Source organism: Malurus melanocephalus, unplaced genomic scaffold, assembly GCF_030028575.1.
Source record: "Malurus melanocephalus ecotype Western Australia unplaced genomic scaffold, MMel_1.1 scaffold_506, whole genome shotgun sequence".
NCBI lineage: Eukaryota > Metazoa > Chordata > Aves > Passeriformes > Maluridae > Malurus > Malurus melanocephalus.
Genome location: NW_026623738.1, coordinates 17,911 through 36,366, shown reverse-complemented (window position 1 = coordinate 36,366; position 18,456 = coordinate 17,911). Strand labels below are relative to the sequence as shown.

Sequence of the window (18,456 nt, the reverse complement as noted above, 5' to 3'; positions counted from 1 at the left end):
CAACAGTGTGGACCTACCCAGGCAACAGGATCAAAGTCAAAACTGGAGATAAGATACAACATCTATCCAAGCAATCTTTCAGGGAAAGGAGCTGCTTGCAGCATAGGCCTGGGGTCCACCCTGGCTKCAGAGTCAGAGGTAAGGCTGGAGACAAGCACTCTACAGCATAGCTCAGGCAGAGACCAACACCCCTGGGACAGGCTGCAGTGGACCTTGGGCAGGGTGCAGGGTAAAGTCCTCAGGGGATATTRAGCAGGCTGGTAGGGCTTATGACTATATTTCAGAATTTGGTCTTTTATTCAGCACACCAAAGGGTCTGTTGTTCCCAAGCACAGAAAAAAGACTGGAAGGGATTTTTTTCCTGCATGTATTGGAGCCTGTCAGATCATAACAGTTTTGGCTGTTTAATCAGCATATTCACTAGTGAACAAGTAATACCAGGGGTAGAAACATCATTGCCTTGAATCTTGCTGCAGGGACTTTCCTGCGTTTATACACTTCTGACAATGTATAAATATCCATACTGGCATTTAAMTATCCATACTGTCTCAGGAAATACATGATATAGTAAATGCCTTCCTCATCTCCTGCCTGTGCACAAAATCTGGGATAACTAGTGTTCTCATCCCAATTAATACAATAAAAAYTTTATTTTGTTTCTCATTGCATAGTATTGCACACTTCTCCTCTTTCCTTGCCGTGGCTGGATGCTTTGCCAACATGAGTACATTAAGGGCAAGGTCATAGATTGTGTCCAGCAGTCAGAATGACAGACTTCAAGGCAGTATATAAATTTTAGRAGATCCTCATGTACAAAAATAACTMAACTGAAATGTGCTGCTCTAGAATTGAAGACCACTCCATTGAYGTGCCTTGTCACAGGTGATACTTTGTCACTGGACATGCCTAAGAATATTGTTTTCCAGATAGTTTTTCCATAGAAAATTCATATTTTAAAAGTATTTCTTTGTTTTTAACTATTCAAATAGACTAGCATTTCTAAAAGTTTAGTTCATTATAACAAACAACAGGTTTCTATCTGAAGTCTTGTATGCATTGCATCTTTGTGCGTTGGCACGTATGATAACAGAGTTATTTCTTGTCCTAAATTTAATACAGATGTAAAATATAGAGATAAGTTCAATGGGTATGAAGTATAAAACTGAAGAGTTTTCAGACCTTTTGTCTAATTTATWGCCTTACTTTATTGGTCACCTCATTGTTCTATATTTGCACATTCCTACACATGCCTTGTCCTTTGTCTAGCCACATGGATGTATTATTGAACTTGGATAAGAGTCAAACAGAAAGTATCATATACAAAGGCAAAGAAAGAAATGATCCACTATGGTTTTACTAGTAAATCCAGTGTGTCCTTCAATAACATTGTTGTGCTGCTCTTTCTTGGCTGGAAAGAGTGTAGTCAGTAGTCTGGATAATTGTGGTAATAACTTAATTAGCTCTATTTACAGTACATTATTATTCATTATGTGAATTCTGTCCGTAATAAATAGGCGTTGTCATTGAGTCACAGGATTATAGAACTGTTTGGGTTGGAAGGAACCTTAAAGATCATCTAGTTCTAACCTCCTTGCCATAGGCAGGGAGACCTTTCATTAGGGCAGATTGCTCAGACCTCCATCCACCCTGGCTTTGAAGATTGGGGATGAGACATCTACAGCTTCTGTGGGCCTCCTGTTTCAGTGTTTCACAGTAAAGAATTTCTTCTTAATATCTAATCTAAACTACTCTCTTTCAGTTTTAATCCATTCCCTCTTGTCCTGTCAGTATATGACATTGTAAAAGGTTCCTCTCTTTCTTGGCGGTTCCCTATAGGTACTGGAAGGCTGCAGCGAGGTCATCCCCAAGCCTTCTCTTTGCCAGCCTCAACAAATTCAATTCAGCCTTTCCTCATAGGGCAGGTGCTCCATCCCTGTAGTGAGCTTGGTGTCCCTCCTCTGTATCCTCTCCAGCAGTTCTGTGTCCTTCCCGTGCTGGGACCCCAGAGCTGGATGCAGCCCTGCAGGTGGGGTCTCACAGAGCAGAGCAGAGGGGCACAATCCCCTCCCTGGCCCTGCTGCCCACCCTGCTTTGGATGCAGCCCAGGACACGTTTGKCTCTCTGGGCTGGGAGTGCTCATGGCTGGGTCACATCCAGCCTCTCTCCAGCAGCAACCCCAGGTCCTTCTCAGCAGGGCTGCTCTGATCTGTCCATCCCCAGCCTGTTTCGATACTGGGGGCTGTCCCTGACCCAGGAGCAGCACCTTGCACTTGGCCCCATTAAAACATGAGACTCCCATGGATTCATTTCTCGAGCTTGTCCAGGTCCCCCTGGGAGGCATCTCATCCTTCAGGTGTGTCAGCTGCATCACTCAGCTTGGTGTCATCTGCAAATCCATTCATTTATGTCATTAGTGAAAGTATTAAATAACACTGGTCCCAGCTTGGCCGCTGAGGGGCACCACTTGTCAGTGATGTCCATGTGACATTGACCACTGTGACCTCTGGATGTGACTGTCAAACCAGTTCCTCATCCATTGAACAGTGCACCCACTAAATCCATCTCTCCAATCCAGAGACAAAGATGTTTGGGAGACTGTGCCAAAGGCTTTACARAAGTYCAGATAAATGACATCTGTACCCCTCCCCATGCCCTCTGCTGCAGTCACCCCATCACAGAAGGCCACCAGGCTGGTCAGGTGAGACCTGCTCTTGGTGCAGTTGTGTTGTCTGACCTGAATCACCTCCCTGCCCTACATGTGCACAGCTCCAGGAGCATCTGTTCCACGATCTTCCCAGGCAGAGGTGAGGCTGACAGGTCAGTATTTCTCAGGGTCCTCCTTTCTACCCTTTTTAAAGGTGGATAAAATGTTTTCCCCTTTTTCCAGTCACCTGGGACTTGCCCTGACTGCAGTGACTTTTCAGATATTATGGGGAGTGGCTGTGCAACTACATCAACCAATTCCCTCAATCCTGTGCAATCTGTATTGACTGTGCTTCAAATGGGATGCAGTGATTCAGAAACACTGCAAAATTACTTTTGCCCAAGACTAGTAAACAACATGCTAGTTAGCATCAGAATCATTATGTATGCAGCAACCAAGCAAAGATTTTGGGCAGGAGTTGTTTTTTTGTGTTTTTAATGGAAAAGGCATGCCCATGCAAAGGCAAAGGAAAAAAAAGTTTTAAAAATATGTCTTGATCATCAAACACTGTATTTCTGAAAAGGTTTTTGAACAGTGAGCACTAGAGGAAAAAAACCCCAGATTTTCAGGTGAATTTTGTTTGGTATATGAAAAAAAATTTGTTATGTGTGATTGTATAAATGAGTGATTATATTAAGTGAGTGCTTATGGTGTGATGCCGTGGCCGTGGCCATTTTTAGAGCTGTGTCTGGGGGTTGGGCTGGAAAACAGCCTGGCCTCAGACATGGTCAAAACAGGCAGACTCTAGATGAATGGGATTGGATAGATGAAAGTATTCTACCAATTAAAGACAAAAACATGCTGTATAGAGATTGGAGAGTGCCCAGCTGTGTCATCTAGCTGGGACCTGTGTAATTGGTTTGTTCTCTGAACCCGGGAGATAAAGAAAGYGTATATAAAGCATGCAGTAGTAGCTCGGGGTGAAGAGAGAGCTGGGATYGTCAGGTAGAGAGGGAGCTGCAATCACTAAGAGAGACAGAGAGCAGAGCTGAATATCACTATATCTAAGAGAGCCTGAAATCCGAAGATTAATAAAGAAGAACCTGCCTGCCTCRTCTCGTGTGTCTTTCCTGCGCCRGGGGATCTGCGGGCGTATTTTGGCCTCCAATAGTGTGAGATGGTCCAAGGGCAGGGAACTGAAATCAGCCACCCAGAAGTCCTAGGTTGTGTATCATTTAATAGGGACAAAATGATATGGTTCTGTCAAGACGCTGATACAACACTAAGCACAAGTGCATTTTGCTGGAGAATTATTGCCTCTTTGTTTACTTTTGAGGGAATGGGGTTTTTAGCATGGCTCTGGTTAGTTATTAGAACATACAGTATGGTCCATAAAAATCATATAAAGTTATTCTGGTTTCATCTGATTAGGATTTTCTTCTTAGTAGGTGGTAAAGTCCTGTTTTGGATTTGGAATGAGAATAATGTTGATAACACTCTGATGTTTTAGTTGTTGCTAAGTAGAGCTTAATCTGTGTCAAGGACTTTTCAGTCTCCCATGCTCTGTCAGTGAGGAGGAACACAAGAATCTGGGAGGGACCATAGCTGTGATGGATGATCTGAACTGCCCAAAGGATATTTCATACCACAGAATGTCATGTTTGGTGTATAAACAGTGGGTGAATTTGCTGTGAGGGGATGATGGCTGCTCAGGTCAGGCTGAATACCAATCAGTGGGTGCTGTGCTGTTGTATTATGCTTCACTTGTGGGGGTTTGGTTGGATTTTATCCTTCCTCTTTTTTTCTATTATTTTGTTTTAGTTTCTTTCTTTGTGTTTTAGTTTCTTTCAGTTATTAATGTGTGCTTATCTGAGCCCATGGGTTTTACTTTTTTCCAATTCCCTACCAGCCTACCAGAGGCAGGGGAGTGAGCAAGCAGCTGCATAGTACKAAGTTGCTGGCTGGAGTTGAACCATAATAAAAGTTTTGCCTTTGCTATTAAAATTCATAGAATTTTCTCAGAGGGCATGTGGGGTGTGGAGACACACTCTTAGATAATTCAACATGTTTGTGCTATTCAAGTAATTTAGATTCAGATTCTTCCCAAAGTCACACTGTAGAGTCAACAAATTCTAGATCAACTGGGGGTGCAAATRAAGTAAAGCATGGGACAGTAATTATCAAATAGTCCACAAATCAAGGAAATTAGTTATTAAATCTGATCTTCCCTCAAAACTCTTTGGATATACTAGAAAAGAAGTAATCTTTTGCAAWGCAGATGTCTTCATGCACCACTTTCCTTCTGTTTATTTCACCCTTGATGCCTGCCCTCCTCTATTGCTAGAAGCAGAACAACTGGCTTCTTGATCTTTATTATAATTTTATTATTAAATAATAAAAATTTAAATTATTATAATTTAAAATTATAATTATAATTTAATTATATATAATTATATATTATAATCTTGATCATTATTATAATTATATAAATATAATTTGAGTTAACAGGCAGACCATGCACAAGAATAGAGAGTTCAATATCCTTTTTTGTCTGTCGAAGGTGCTCTTCTTCGTGGTAATCAGCTGAATTCCAGCAGTGCTGTGGGTGTTAAAAGAGTCAGTTTAGTTTGTGTCACAATGAATCAGGTTATCCACACTACTTAGATCTTTTAGGAGAGGTGGCTGTAGCACAAACCTTTCCAAAGACTTCTGTTTGTTTTTTTTTTTTTTTTTTTTAATGGAAGGCCAAAGCAGGCTGTGCTCATCTGTGTGTTAAGCTCTTATGGTAGAAGCTCTGCAGGATGCACAGGCACATGCTTAACTTCGAACCTGCAAGCAGGTGCATTTCAGCCTGCCTAGCTCTTTGATAAACCAGATGCATCATGGCACAAATCCTACCTGAGACCTTGTACGATTTTCTTGCAAGGAAGAGAGAAGTTGCATGGAATTTTCTTGCAAGGTCACAGAGAGAAAAATTGCTACATGAGCCAAGCAGGAATGATACATGTCTGACAGCTCTGGTACAGATTATTCCCAAGCAAAAAGCTTTTAATCTTTATTTGTCTGATGTTAGATGTCTGCTTGCTTGATTTATTTCCTCATAATCATTCCTCCCAGTTATTTTTTAGAGATATAACTTCTATCTGTGATTACTTAAGCAAGATTCTGATTAAGTCAGTTCTGTTAATTTTCAGTTCTTAAATTATATCTAAAGGGTAACATGCCATATGTCCTAAACAGTTGCCAAGAGATAAATGTGCTATTTAACATACAGAGTAATGGCATTTATCATTTAGAGTTGACACATCAGTAGTAAAATTTTACAATTTCTCAAGTAGAGAGAACCATTGAAAAATACTTAAAAATCAAGATCTATTTGAGATACAGACGTCTTTCTAGAGGAATATTAACAATGATTGTTGGCTGAGATTTATCTGCTGCAACTGAAATGTAAACTACTCATGGCAGAGGTGAAGGAATTTTTAAAAGGCAGTCCCAGATTCCTGTTATTCTGTTCTGCTCTTGCCATTCCAAATATAATGCACTTTCACCTTTTCTACATCTTTCAGATGAAGAAAGTGTAAAAATTAAACTGAAGTGTGAAAAGACAGAATTTAAAAAGGACTTTTTCTGTTGAGAAGCATGATTGTTACAAGCAGAATACTGAGTAGTAATTGGAATCATTTGGCAAGCTAAATTGTTTATGTAAMTGGATGTCACATAAACTCATTTGATTCTGTGTTTTGTTCCAGCATTGTGTAAAGTGGTGTTTGTGGTTTTGGTTTTTTTTTTTTTCCAGAAAGCATTTGTTGCCTAAAAAAGCAGGGTCGAATAAAGCGGGTCAGTAGAGTTGCTTCTTTAATTTTTCCTGTCCTTTTTAGATTAAATAAGGAAGAGGTTTATTAGAAAAGTGCTGGAGACCTTCAAACGTTTTTGTCTCATCCTGRCTTTATAAATTGGCCCATTTTAATATTTACTTTTGCGGCATTTGCTCATCGATGCGAATTTGTGCTCTGCATATTAATCTTCTCTAAGTGTGTTTGACTTTAATAGACTTGTGTTCTGCTTCAGTGATTATTCAGTAGATAGATATCTACAAATATGGAGCTTTTTTAACAATAACATGTCAGAGTGCTCMCACTTGTGCATAACTGAGCTTAATCATAAACTCACTTGACACCAATGGCATTCATGGTGTTATTCCATGACTTGGCTTCCATAGTTACTCTCTTCACTCGTTTGATTTAACTGTCTGACTGTTTGCATAAATAAAGCAAACACCTCATCCTGTTAGGTGGCTGAAATAGATTCAAAATATTGATTATATTAGGCTTATAAAAAGAGGTATCTGTTTTCAGCTTTCTGGAATTACTGTTTTRTTTCATTTGATTTTCAAATCTAATCTGTGTGAAGCTGTAAGTAGTTTATCTGAAAAGAGCAGCCAGGGGAAATCTCCAAGGGTCAAAGAATTCATTTGCTAACCAAATATGTGATTCTCTGCAAAGAAAATTTTCACACAAAACTCAGCTCTGCCATTTTATTTTTGTGTGTCATTTAACRAAAGAAGATGCAACTGCCATTTTAAAATTTGTGTTTTACTTGATTTTCATGTGGTACTATCATAGTTGTTAGCTGTACTCACCCACCCGGGCAGGTAAATGGCTATTTAACAATGTAGTCTGAAACTTGCAAGTTCATGCTGTTCTGTTGGAATTGATCCTATTAATACATTTTAATGTTGTATTAGCCAGAACACATTTCTGTGAGTTCTGTTAAGGTAGTTGCTACAGTACCTTCTGACCCTAAGCTTCATATATTAAGTGTATTTAGGAAGAAAATGTCACATATGTGGCTTCCACTCATCAGAATAGAAACAATTCTGCTTTTGTGATTTCTAAGTTGTTTTATACAGCAGATTTCAAAGACATCCACAATTCCTGTTACACAGAAATATAAGCAGTACAGTACTTGACTTACTGATTTCCCTTTTCTGCTTTGCTTAGGTATACTCGATGTAGTACTTCRCAAAACATATACTAAGCATGATAGTTCAAGTGTAAAATAATAGACTTATAGATGTGTCAGTTTTTGATGTTATTATTTACTGCTATTGTATAATTGTACAGTTAAAAGAAGGATTTATAAGTGTAAGATTTCTTTTGATATTTCTTCTTTATGTAATGCAATGTATTTCTTCATCTTTAGGCTGTGCTGAGTCCTCTGATAGCAATTGCACTGAAAATATCTCAGATTCATGAGAGGACAGGACGGAAGGGACCCACTGTCATCACCTGAAGCCACGGAACATTGTTAAACCAGGGCCAAAAGAGGAACAGCAAGGAAGAGACAGAACCTTGTTAAGACTTGTTAGCCATTTGTGCCTTGTATGATTTTAAAAGTTTTCTTGGGGAGAGAGGTAGGGTGGGAAGAAAAATTCAATATAACATTGAGCATAATCATTTGCATTGATCTCCAAATGCAGTAGTGTATTGACTTCTTTGTTTTACCTACAATATCATAATTTCTGATAACAGTACAACCAAAGAAAGAAGCCTTAATGTTCCAATGTTGTTCGTAATGTACCAGAAAACGACAACTGCTTGGTTTTGAATGCTGATTGGAGAAATTTCAGTTAGGGAGAGAAGGGGARGAATTGCAAAGCGAGGACATTTGGTGAGTATAGTTTGGGATTTTTGTCACCTTCTGGTAGGTTTCTGAAGAGGCGTACAGAGCGTGTCTGAGTCATAAGGCTGTGCACTAAGCACTGCATGGGCTGTTTTCCTCCCCTGGCACCATGCCTCCTCTCCGGCCTCTCCTTTGCTCACAGATGCACGCTGACAGCAGTGTTGTATACACACTTGCTCCCAATGAAGGGGTTATTCCATACATTTTTACCCTTGCTTTTAAAATATATAAATGTGATTTGTGCCTTTAGATTTTTCATATTTTTTTGATTCTTTGGTTGTTTTCCTCCAAAAGGAGGCGTTTGTGTTCTAGAGCTGATTTTGTCCTTCCAGCAATATGTCGGGTATGGAATCTGACTGTCTTTTTTAATATTCCTCATGTCAGGAGATGATACTGGTGCTTACTGTGTTAGAAAGGTAACCTCTGCAAGTTCAGCACTTCTTTAAGAAGGAATTACAGAAGTTTTTTGAAGTCTTTGGAATACTCATGSTCCACTTAGCACAAAGTGAAGTAAGTGAGAGCGAATTAAACAAACACTAATCAATTAAATAGAAACACTAGTCTGGTTCACCCTCTGGACACAGTTTCTRTTAGATTCTTGGTAACAGTGGATCACACAGTTAAAATTTGGGGAGTGCAAGAAACATCCCGGCATAGATCTGAGAAGGGTGTTGGGGATATGGACATCAGCATTTTTTTGCCTGTGAAATGATACTGCAGTTCTAACTACAATACTGTACTCTGAAAAAGAACACACTTTATGCATGTGATTTGCTTGAAAGCTTTGCTTCCTTGGAAATAGTGTGGTCACTTGTATCATTCGTCAAGGTGGCTTTATGCAGCTTGCCTCTTTGCAGTGTATTTCAATTCATTGTGATTGTCAGATTTTAGTGCAATTTATATAATATAGCAGCAAAGGAAATTGTTTTGATTTCTTTCAACACTTAAGTCAAAAAATGGCTATGGCACTTCATTCACAATAAAGAGTAATGCTGTGTATCTGTCTTAATAATTTTGGACAAGACACCATGCACCTTCAAGCATCCTAATAAAATTGTGCTTATTACAATTATATTATTACTTAATTGACTCTATAAACAAATGAGGTGTGAATGTATTCTGATAACCCAAAAGACATTTTAAGACTTTGGTTCTTTTTATGAAGATTTTTCTTTTATATGACCGTGATATTCTCACACAGTTTGATCATCTGCTTTTGAATTTAAGGGCTTTCTTGTTCACAAGAAAACAAGAAAACTTGTTTATCTAATATTTCATATTTATTATAGATTGAACTTCTCTAGGTGCACAATAATAAGCTCCTTGCTAGTAGATCATCCATGGTCAAGGATGGACACACACTGGATTATGACAAGTCAAATTACTGAGTTGTGTGAAAGAACATACTGAAAGTTYGTTCACTAAAATTTCAAAAATCTTACACATTCTCTGACAATGATACAATTTTTGATCACATAGTGAACTACCTGTTCATACTACTGAGTATCCCATTTGCTAAGATTTTCTGGAATTGAGAGAATGCAGACGCAGTTTCAAATGCAGTTTGAAAAGTAAGAGGTACTGAAGGCAGGTGTCTTTCAGGATGYGGTGGGAAGACTCATGAAGAGCAGATGAGCACTGTGAAGAACCATACTTGTGCCTTTATCAGAAAGCTGTCACTGGAGCTGCAGCAGATGGCAGTCTGCTTTCATGAAGGCAGTCATCATAAACAAAGGGCATATTTTAAAATCTCTATATTGACTTTGTCCTGGGCTTTAGAAATGTTAGTTGTGTCTATGTACTGACATGGAGAAAAGAGCTGTTTGTGTGTGGTTTTGAATAGCTGTCAAACAGCAGACTTGCAGAAGTAGCCTACCCCCAAATCCAACCACCATCCCTTTTTCTATGGTGATTGGTGATATAGTGTAACTTTTCTACCATTTAATTGCTTTTCTCTGCAAGACAATAAAATTTTTTAAGGCTCAAGTACACTGTATATCTCTATATCTGATGCRTGTGGGAGCGGATGGCAGCCACAGTCTCATAAAGCGTGCTGTGTTTCCTGAGGTCTTTTAATTATTAACATGAGAGATGAATGCATGGAAAAAAAAAAGCAGGGTGTGTGAATTTACAAAAAGATGCAAGGCTCCTAAAACCCGACAATACTTTTAGCAGAGGGAAAATTAGTATTATTCATATTATCACAGTATCTAGGCACTGTGACTGAGACCCATATGCTTTTGTACTATTATTGAATTGGCAGTTTCCTCAGGTCTGGAAGTTGCAAGATCCCTGTATTATTCTGCTGTGATTGCACTAACATTTACTTGGACAGTTTCCCAAAACTTCAGATTTTCTCTGTGTTCAGAGACAATTTGGAAGGCATTGTACTATTCACCGAAACCACAGGATCACAGCATTTGCAAGGTTAGAAGGGGCTATCTAATTCATCTGCTTGTTTTCATTATCTCCAAGAGCTAAGATTCCACAACATCTTTGGGCAAACAATTGAAGTCATGCTCTCATAGTGAGAAAAAAAAACAAACCAAAAAACCCAACACCAAAAACTTCTTCAGTGTTCAGATGGACTTTTATGTGATTCAGTGTGTGCCTGTTGCTTTTTGTTCTGTTACTGAGAAGAGCCTAGTTCCATACACTTTTTCTTTCCCATCAAGTATTTCTAGAAATCAGTAAGATCCTTTATGAGCCTTCTCCAAACTAAACACTCACAACTTTGTTCAGGCTCTTACTGCATCACAAATGTTCCAGTCCCTTTGTCTTTGTGGCCCTTTGCAGGAGGTACTTTGGAATGTCCATGTCTGTTTTGTGCTTGGATGTATCTTACCAGTACTGAGCAGAGGTGAAGGATCACTTTCCTCCACCTGCTGTTTTTCCTGGTGCAACCCAGGATGTCATTTGCGGTCTTTGCTGTGCASGTGAGTTCATGGTGACAACTTTCTGTTCCATGTCTGACCCCTGGATCCTTCTCTTGGAGCTCCTTTTCCAGCCCACTGCCTCCAGCATGTATTGCTGCCTGGGTTTTTTCCTCCACAAGGGCAGAAATTCCCTTTGTTAAGCTTCATGAGGTTCCTGTGAGCCTATTTGACCAGCCKTTCTAGGTTCCTCTGAATGGCAGCTTAGAGTGCCAGCTGCTCATTCCAGTGTCGTATCATCTGCAAAATTGCCATAGATGTGCTGTGCGCCATGATCCAGTGATGCCAGTATTGGCTCCCCTATTGACCCTCGGGTGACACTGCAGGGGACTGGCTTCCCATGGCCTTTGCAGCAGTGATCACAGCAGCTGCTGCTTACCTGCTTTTTGAATCCACCTCACTGTCCACGTATCTAAGTCGTGGTTTATCAGTGTGTGGAAATGTTTTTGGTGATGGTGTCAAAAAGCTTACTGAAGGTGAGGCAAACAACATTCCACTGCTCTCCCATCATCCACCTAAACTTTCATCTCATTGTAGAAGGTCATCAGGTTGGTTAAGCATTATTTGCCTTTCATAATGCCTTTTGCCTGATCTAATCATCTTCTTGTCCTTAGTTTGGTGAGACTGACCAGYGTGTAACTCCCCAGATTCTCCTCTTAAAGACTGGGGTGATGTTTGCTCCCTTACCTCASGAGCGCCTCCCAGTCACACACAGTCTTTCAAAGGTAATAGAGGTAGCTTGCGATGGCGTGACAGCTTCTTCAGCTCTGTGCATGCCATCCTAAGTCATCCCATGGATTTGTGTATGAACAGTTTTTTCAAATGCTCCCTGACCTTTTCTTGCTCGATCCAAGGCAATGCACCCTTACTCCAGATTTTTCCTCTACTCTCCAAGACCTGTGATTCCTGAAGGCTGCTTTTGCCAGTAAAGATGGAGGTAAAGAAGGCATTGAGCTCCTCAGCCTCTTCTATGTTTTTCTTCCACATATGTAGRCGTAGAAGCTTCTTCCATTACTTTTCACATTCCTCAGCTGTCCTAGTTTTGGTCAGGACAGAGTTACTTTTGCCTTTGCTGGGATAGGGGCATGGGAAGKGCACAGAGGCTGGAGCCATGTGGATGTGTCCAGGGAGTTTATTCTGTACAMTCATGTCATAGCTTTGGGTTGAAGAAAAGGCACAGTGGAAGCACAGCCATTTTTGTGCTGTCTTCACCTGGGAGAAGCAAAGCCYTGAACAGACTGGTGCAGTCGGTGTGGTCTGGGCAGAGCAGTGCAGACTCTCTGGTTTGGGGGGGTTTGTCCGTCACTGTCTTCCACAGTCTCAGGCTCAGGCGAAAAACATCCTGCATTGGCTGTGGTAATGCCTGCCCTTTTCCCCTTTTTTCAGGAAAAGCTACATGGCCATTAGGATTGCAGTAACATCTGCCATTTTTCCTCCTTTCTCTCAGGAAAATGCATGTCACTGGCCATGGTGACAACAGAACAGTTAGATTTTCATAAGCATGTTTTGCATGTAATCACACTCTTACACGTTATTATTAGTATTGTTTATGTTTCTGTTTGTTTTCCTTATCTCATTACTATTTTTCCAGTAAATTGTTGTCTCAACTGATAATTTCTGCCTTTCTGTCCCTTTCTCAGTGGAGGGGGTGAGAGGAAAGGAAGTGGCTGCTTGAAGGTTCATTTCCATCTGGTCTTAAACCACAACATCACCTCATTSAACTCCAGGTGGGCTTTGGCTTTCCTCGTCTCATCCCTGCATGATTGGACAGTGCTCTCTATTACTCCTAGCTCCGCTGTCCTGCTTCCACTTACCATACATTTCCTGTTTATATCTAAGTTTATTCAGGGGCTTTCTGACCTTCCATGCAGGCCTTTAGGTGCCTTTGTTTGATTTCTGCATGTCAAGTTGAACCGTTCCTGAGCTTAAGGGAGGTTATCCTTGAAAATCAAGCRGCTGTCCTGGACTCATCTTTTCTCCAGGGCCAAAACCCATGGGACTGTTCCAAGCAACTCTAAAGGTGTTAAAGTCTGCTCTGCAAACTTTGGTTCTACTTTTTGCTGTTTTCCCTCCTCTCAAATTTCTGAATTCACCGTTTCATGATCACTGCAGCAAAAACATTCACATGCCTACACAATTCTTCCAGTGTTGAGTTGCCAAGATTGTCTGTCAGTCACCAGTGTCAGGAAGTTTTTTGTCAATGCACTGGAAGAATCTGTTCTGTTCTGTTCTGAAGATTTACTTGGACCGGTTCATATCCTTCAGCCCAAAAAAAAAAGTTCTTTGAATGTAAAATTTCCAGCTGCTACTCTTGGCAAAGATAATTTCATGCTGTAAGTATGATCAAAAGCAAGCTGTTTAAAACATTTTGCTGCTTTAAGATTGTTGATATTTTTGAGCTCGTTGCCCATGCAGGTTCACAATCAGATAGTTCACTAGGTGAAAAGACCAGTTGAAAATCAGATTATGTCAAAATACTAGAACTTCAATCTTCTCCCTATCTCAGTAATTTTTGTGTATCAAATAGTTTATTGCATGCTGCAGGTTGAAGTTGCTCTTATCTTCAGTTTCACATTTTGGATCCATTATGACCTCGCAACATCTGCAGAGAGCTGGAGCTAAATAAGGGCCACTGCAGGACTCTCATGGAATTGGGAGAAAGGAAGAGAGGTTTAGGGCCTCCTGATTGTTCATAAATTATGTGGAAGCTTTCTGAACTCATTTCCAGTAGCAMACCACTCCAAGAGCAAACTTAAATGGTGCTCCTGCAATGTTTGCTCTCTGTATGACTCAGAACTACCAGAATGGCTGTTAGTCCCAGCCATTTCCCACTTGTTTGGTCTTGCTTTAATATCAGGTAGTGGAAAAATTAGATTTCCACAGGGGGAAAAAGTAGGGTGGGCATGCACTGGWCAGGCATTTTGCTGTGGGATATCTCCTGGTTAATCAGCCTCATCTGCTGTGATTGATCCTTGCGCTGACACTTCTGCAGTGCCTGATGCCTTCAGCATCTGGGACTCTGGAGTAAAGAAGCAAGAGATTTTGAGGGATGGGTATGGTAATGYCAGGAAGTAAGACCATAGTGAGGTCACTCAAGTAGATCCTTACTTCAGCTGTTCTGGAAACAATGTGCTGTGTTCTTCTGACTTTCATTGTTCTTGATGGTGGGCTGCTTCTCAGTCACTTTCAAAAATATTTGTACCTTCTGTCTCTTTCAGGGACTCTTTTTTTTTTCTCTTTCTGGGTACTTCACTACATTTCTTATCCAAAATCTGTCTTCAAAGCATTTTTCTTCCTCTCCAGCTTGTCCATCCGTTTTATTTTTTTCTTTTCTTTCTATTTACAGTAACTGAAGGTTTGTATGTTCTACACATAAAAGATTAAATTCTTTGAAAGACAAAATTGATAGAATTGTCAGTTCCCTGGCCTTTGCTACCATCATGGCATTGCAAGTTCAGCCATAATGCTTGACTTGYAGTCTTAGAGTATGTGAGCATCTGGAAAGTGTGACAGCTTTTCTGTCTCACTGGTCTCTAACAAAAACAGTCAGCCAAAAAATTTGCCTCGGTGATTTTATGAGAGGAAGGATACGTGTAACAGAAGAAGGATGAGTCCAAGCCTGTCCTTTTCCTGGTATTTGTTGTGTTATGTGTAATTATGAGGACCACATGTGAGAAACAGGGTGCAGGATCCCTTTTTCAGTTCCCACAGTCTTGAGCAAGCTGTGACAGAAACAGCTGCTCTTAAGAGTTTGTTAAGAGGAATCAGAGATGATTTTTCCTTCTGCAGTTGCTAGGTCCCTCTGACAAGCTGTAAGCATAATCAGGGCTCTCTGGCAGCTAGGTAATGWATTTTATTGTGCTCTTATCCTGTATCATGGGCACCTTTTGTCATATAAGCAAATACAAGGCATTTGTTTTAAATACAAAATTTATTCATAAATTCACTAGTAAAATAGCAGTTATTTTTATCCCCACATAAAACAAGCAACTTGAAAGTCATATAATACAAAAATAATCAGTAACAACAAATAACCTGCAAATTTCAAACAAAAGCTGAGTTGAAAGGTTTCTCAAATCAGCTAATATTTCAAAACCGCAAATAATGGCTTTCATTTGAAACTTCGTATGGGGCACAGGACAAGATTGGTAACACCATGATATTTCTTTTGTCTTGCAGCATAAGAAACTCCTATTGCTGGAGATGGTGACTTCTACAAGATACAGCCTAAGCATTTCTCTCTTTATGGAGATTTATTCTAATTTGAAAACTGAGCACCTTTGCCCCACCAACTCCACTGAAAGTCACAAATGATCAATGCTTTTCCTGTGCACTTTCACCCGAAACAGTGTACTATTAGGGATCACTGACATAAATCTTCTTCCAGTTTTCCCTGCTTCACAGATGCAGGATTTTACTGGCTGCCCATCTCACATGTTTTGACAGGTGTTGCTCTTCCTGAGATCCTTTGGAAGTCTGTATCCTGTTGGCAACTGCATTCTTGCATGGATGTATGAGAATTTAACTCCTCTCTGGGGTTTGGGTCTTGGTCAGCTGTTTGCTGCTGCWCCACACATAATGTGTATGGTGGTGGCTGTTCCTGCTCATTTGTTTCACTGACAAACTCTGCACTGCTTTCACTGTATGGAGGAGGAGGGATATTGATGAATTCTTGCTGTTTTAGTGTGGAGGCAACTGGCTCTGGGGAGACCAGTTTTTCAGGATCTATGCTGTCTTCATAAGCGGGAGGGTAGAAGTCAGGCCTAAAACAAGCAAACRAAAAAAAACAACCCATGATGGTGAAGTATGATTTATCTCACAGAGCTTGGTGAGACACTTTGTCCGTTAYGTTTGCAAAATTTAGATGAGGGTTTAACTGTAAACAGACACTTAAGTGCGTTTAGAGCAATGGAATATATTAATATTAAAAAGTAGGCATAACTGGGGTTATTTCCCTTATCTTTGTACAAAACATTTTATTAAAACACAGCTTTCTAAAAAGACAAATCCTCCTCATGAAAATTTTCAACCATGACATAGAAACACTCATGCCTGTAAGTATTTCAACAAGTGCCTGAGAAAAGTTTAATTTGGAAGAAGAATGAGATCAGTGTTCAAAGTTATTTGTTACTACAATAACCATTGTTTTCCACAGTTTTAAAATAAATTCGGTATGTCTCTGCTTATCTAACCAAAATTTGCTGAATRTTGTTTTTATAGTGTCTTAAGAGCACCCATAGTCAGTGTTTCTAGAGCAGTTTCCACAACAGACTGGGGAAAGTAATTTGTATTCAGTGACCCTGCTAAAAAGTTTTACCAGGCCTAGTGCCAATCAGTTTAAGAAACTCTCTGTCTCAAAGCACCAGGCTCTGTTAAGACAAAAAATCATAGAGTCACAGAGTGTTAAGGTTTGGAAGGGCCYTTAATGAAGGGTGGCCAGGGCCACCTTCCACTAGGTCAGGTTGTCCATCCAACCTGGCCTTGAGCATTCCAGGGATGGGGTAGCCACAGGTTCTCTGGGCAGCCGGCTCCAGTGCCCTACCACCCTGACAGTAAAGTATTTTTTTCCTAATAYCTAATCTAAACATAACCTTTCGCCTTTGAAACCATCCCACCTTGTCCTGTCACGACATGCTCTTGTAAAAAATCCCTCTCCATCTTTTCTGTAAGTTCCCTTCATGTACCTAGGGTGCTATGTTCTCACTGAAACCATCTTCTGGCTGAGTAACTCCAGCCCTCTCAGCCTGCCTTTAGGTGTTCCAGTCCCCTGATCACCCTTATGGCCGTCCTCCAGACTCACTGTAGCAGATCCATGCGCTTCCTGTGCCAAGGACCCCAGACCTGGATGCAATGCTCCAAGTGGGGACTCACAAAGACACAGCAAAGGAGCAGAATCCCCTCCCTCAGCCTGTTGGTCTCACTTCTTTGGGTGTGGCCTTTCCGTGCACAAAGTGCATATTGCTCGGTCCCATTGAGCTGCTCAGCAACACCCCCTCTCCCCCAACCCCCCAGGTTATTCTCCCCAGGACTGCTCTCAATCCATTCTCTGCCCAGCTGGTATTTGTGCTTGGGTTTGCACTAATGCACATGCAGTACCTTGAACTTGGTCTTGTTGAATTTCATGAGGTTTTCAAATGGGGGGACAACTAGACAAGAAAACTTTAGCCTTAGTCACATAATGAATGAGCTGAGGCCCCTTGCACACCTCAACTTTGATAACTTWTATGAGCACCTACCCCACAGCAGCATCTTAAATTGTCTGCTGAGATGCAACTCAGGATGCTCCTGCAGGGATTTGGTGTAGCTGCACCTCCTATCTTCTTGGCTCTGGAAGACTTGGAAACTCTGAAACCTCTGTTTCTTGCAGTACACCTTACCTTATGTATTGTTGGCATGAATGACTCTTTGTACTTTGTGGTTTGCTCTAGTAAATAAAATTTCASAGTGCAGTTCTCTCCACAGAAGTGCAATACGATTTTCATTTTGTAAAAACCTTGCATTGCTCCCTTCTTCTCACAGTGAGTTTACCAAATAGCATCCCTCCCTCCCAATTTATCTGCAACACATACCTGTCTACGGTGCAGACATGTAGTTCTCTGTGGCTGGGACTTCGAATGAAGATGCCAAGGGCCCTGTATTTCAGGGCTTCGTGGAAAGTGCTCCAGAAAATGCCAGTTACAAGAAGAAAGAGCCCCAGAGCTAGCAGGCAGTAAAACACTAGCTTGTTGTTTCCACATCTGCACATGGAGGAGTGTGTGGACATGCAAAGTAATCCCAGGCAAATAGTGGAGAAACTGAGTAAGAGCATGAAAAGACGAATGAAAGTAAAAACACCTTTTGGCATCTTTCACAGAAGACAGCACTTTGCTCCTGTCTGCTCTTTGTGAGTTCTCTCTGCTGTACATCTCATCTTCATCTRTGGGTACTTTATATGCTGCAGGACCAACTGACCTTTAGAAAATTAAGAGAAGCAGGCAGTTTAACATACTCATTAACTCTTGTGAGACTTATAAACTGTATTGAGATTAATTTGTAACCTTCAGCATACTCTAAGGAAGGAAGCAGAAACTTCCTGAACGATCTCCCTTTGCTACTGTAATCTCTGGAGTGTAAACTTGGACTCCTGCTTTCCTTGCATGTTATGATTTGCAGTGAATTACAAATGAGATTTTATTTGTTAACTTTTACTTATTT

The 18,456-nt window shown here is 40.5% G+C and overlaps 2 protein-coding genes across 2 annotated transcripts in view; one reads left to right on the top strand and one right to left on the bottom strand.

Annotated features, from left to right (window-relative positions):
- PGM5 (phosphoglucomutase 5) overlaps positions 1-10,259 on the top strand; it is a 72,746-nt gene extending 62,487 nt beyond the window's left edge. The window contains exon 11 of the mRNA XM_057381353.1: positions 7,850-10,259. Coding sequence (XP_057237336.1) covers positions 7,850-7,939 — 90 coding nt within the window. The 3' untranslated portion in view covers positions 7,940-10,259. The remainder of the gene's footprint in view (positions 1-7,849) is intronic.
- A 5,417-nt stretch (positions 10,260-15,676) lies between these two features.
- TMEM252 (transmembrane protein 252) lies at positions 15,677-18,115 on the bottom strand. The gene is made up of 2 exons (XM_057381362.1): positions 17,832-18,115; positions 15,677-16,025 (listed from the first exon to the last, which is right to left on the bottom strand). The coding sequence occupies exons 1-2, from the start codon at positions 18,104-18,106 to the stop codon at positions 15,677-15,679; spliced, it is 624 nt and encodes a 207-aa protein (XP_057237345.1). The 5' UTR covers positions 18,107-18,115.
- Positions 18,116-18,456: the final 341 nt, after the last annotated feature.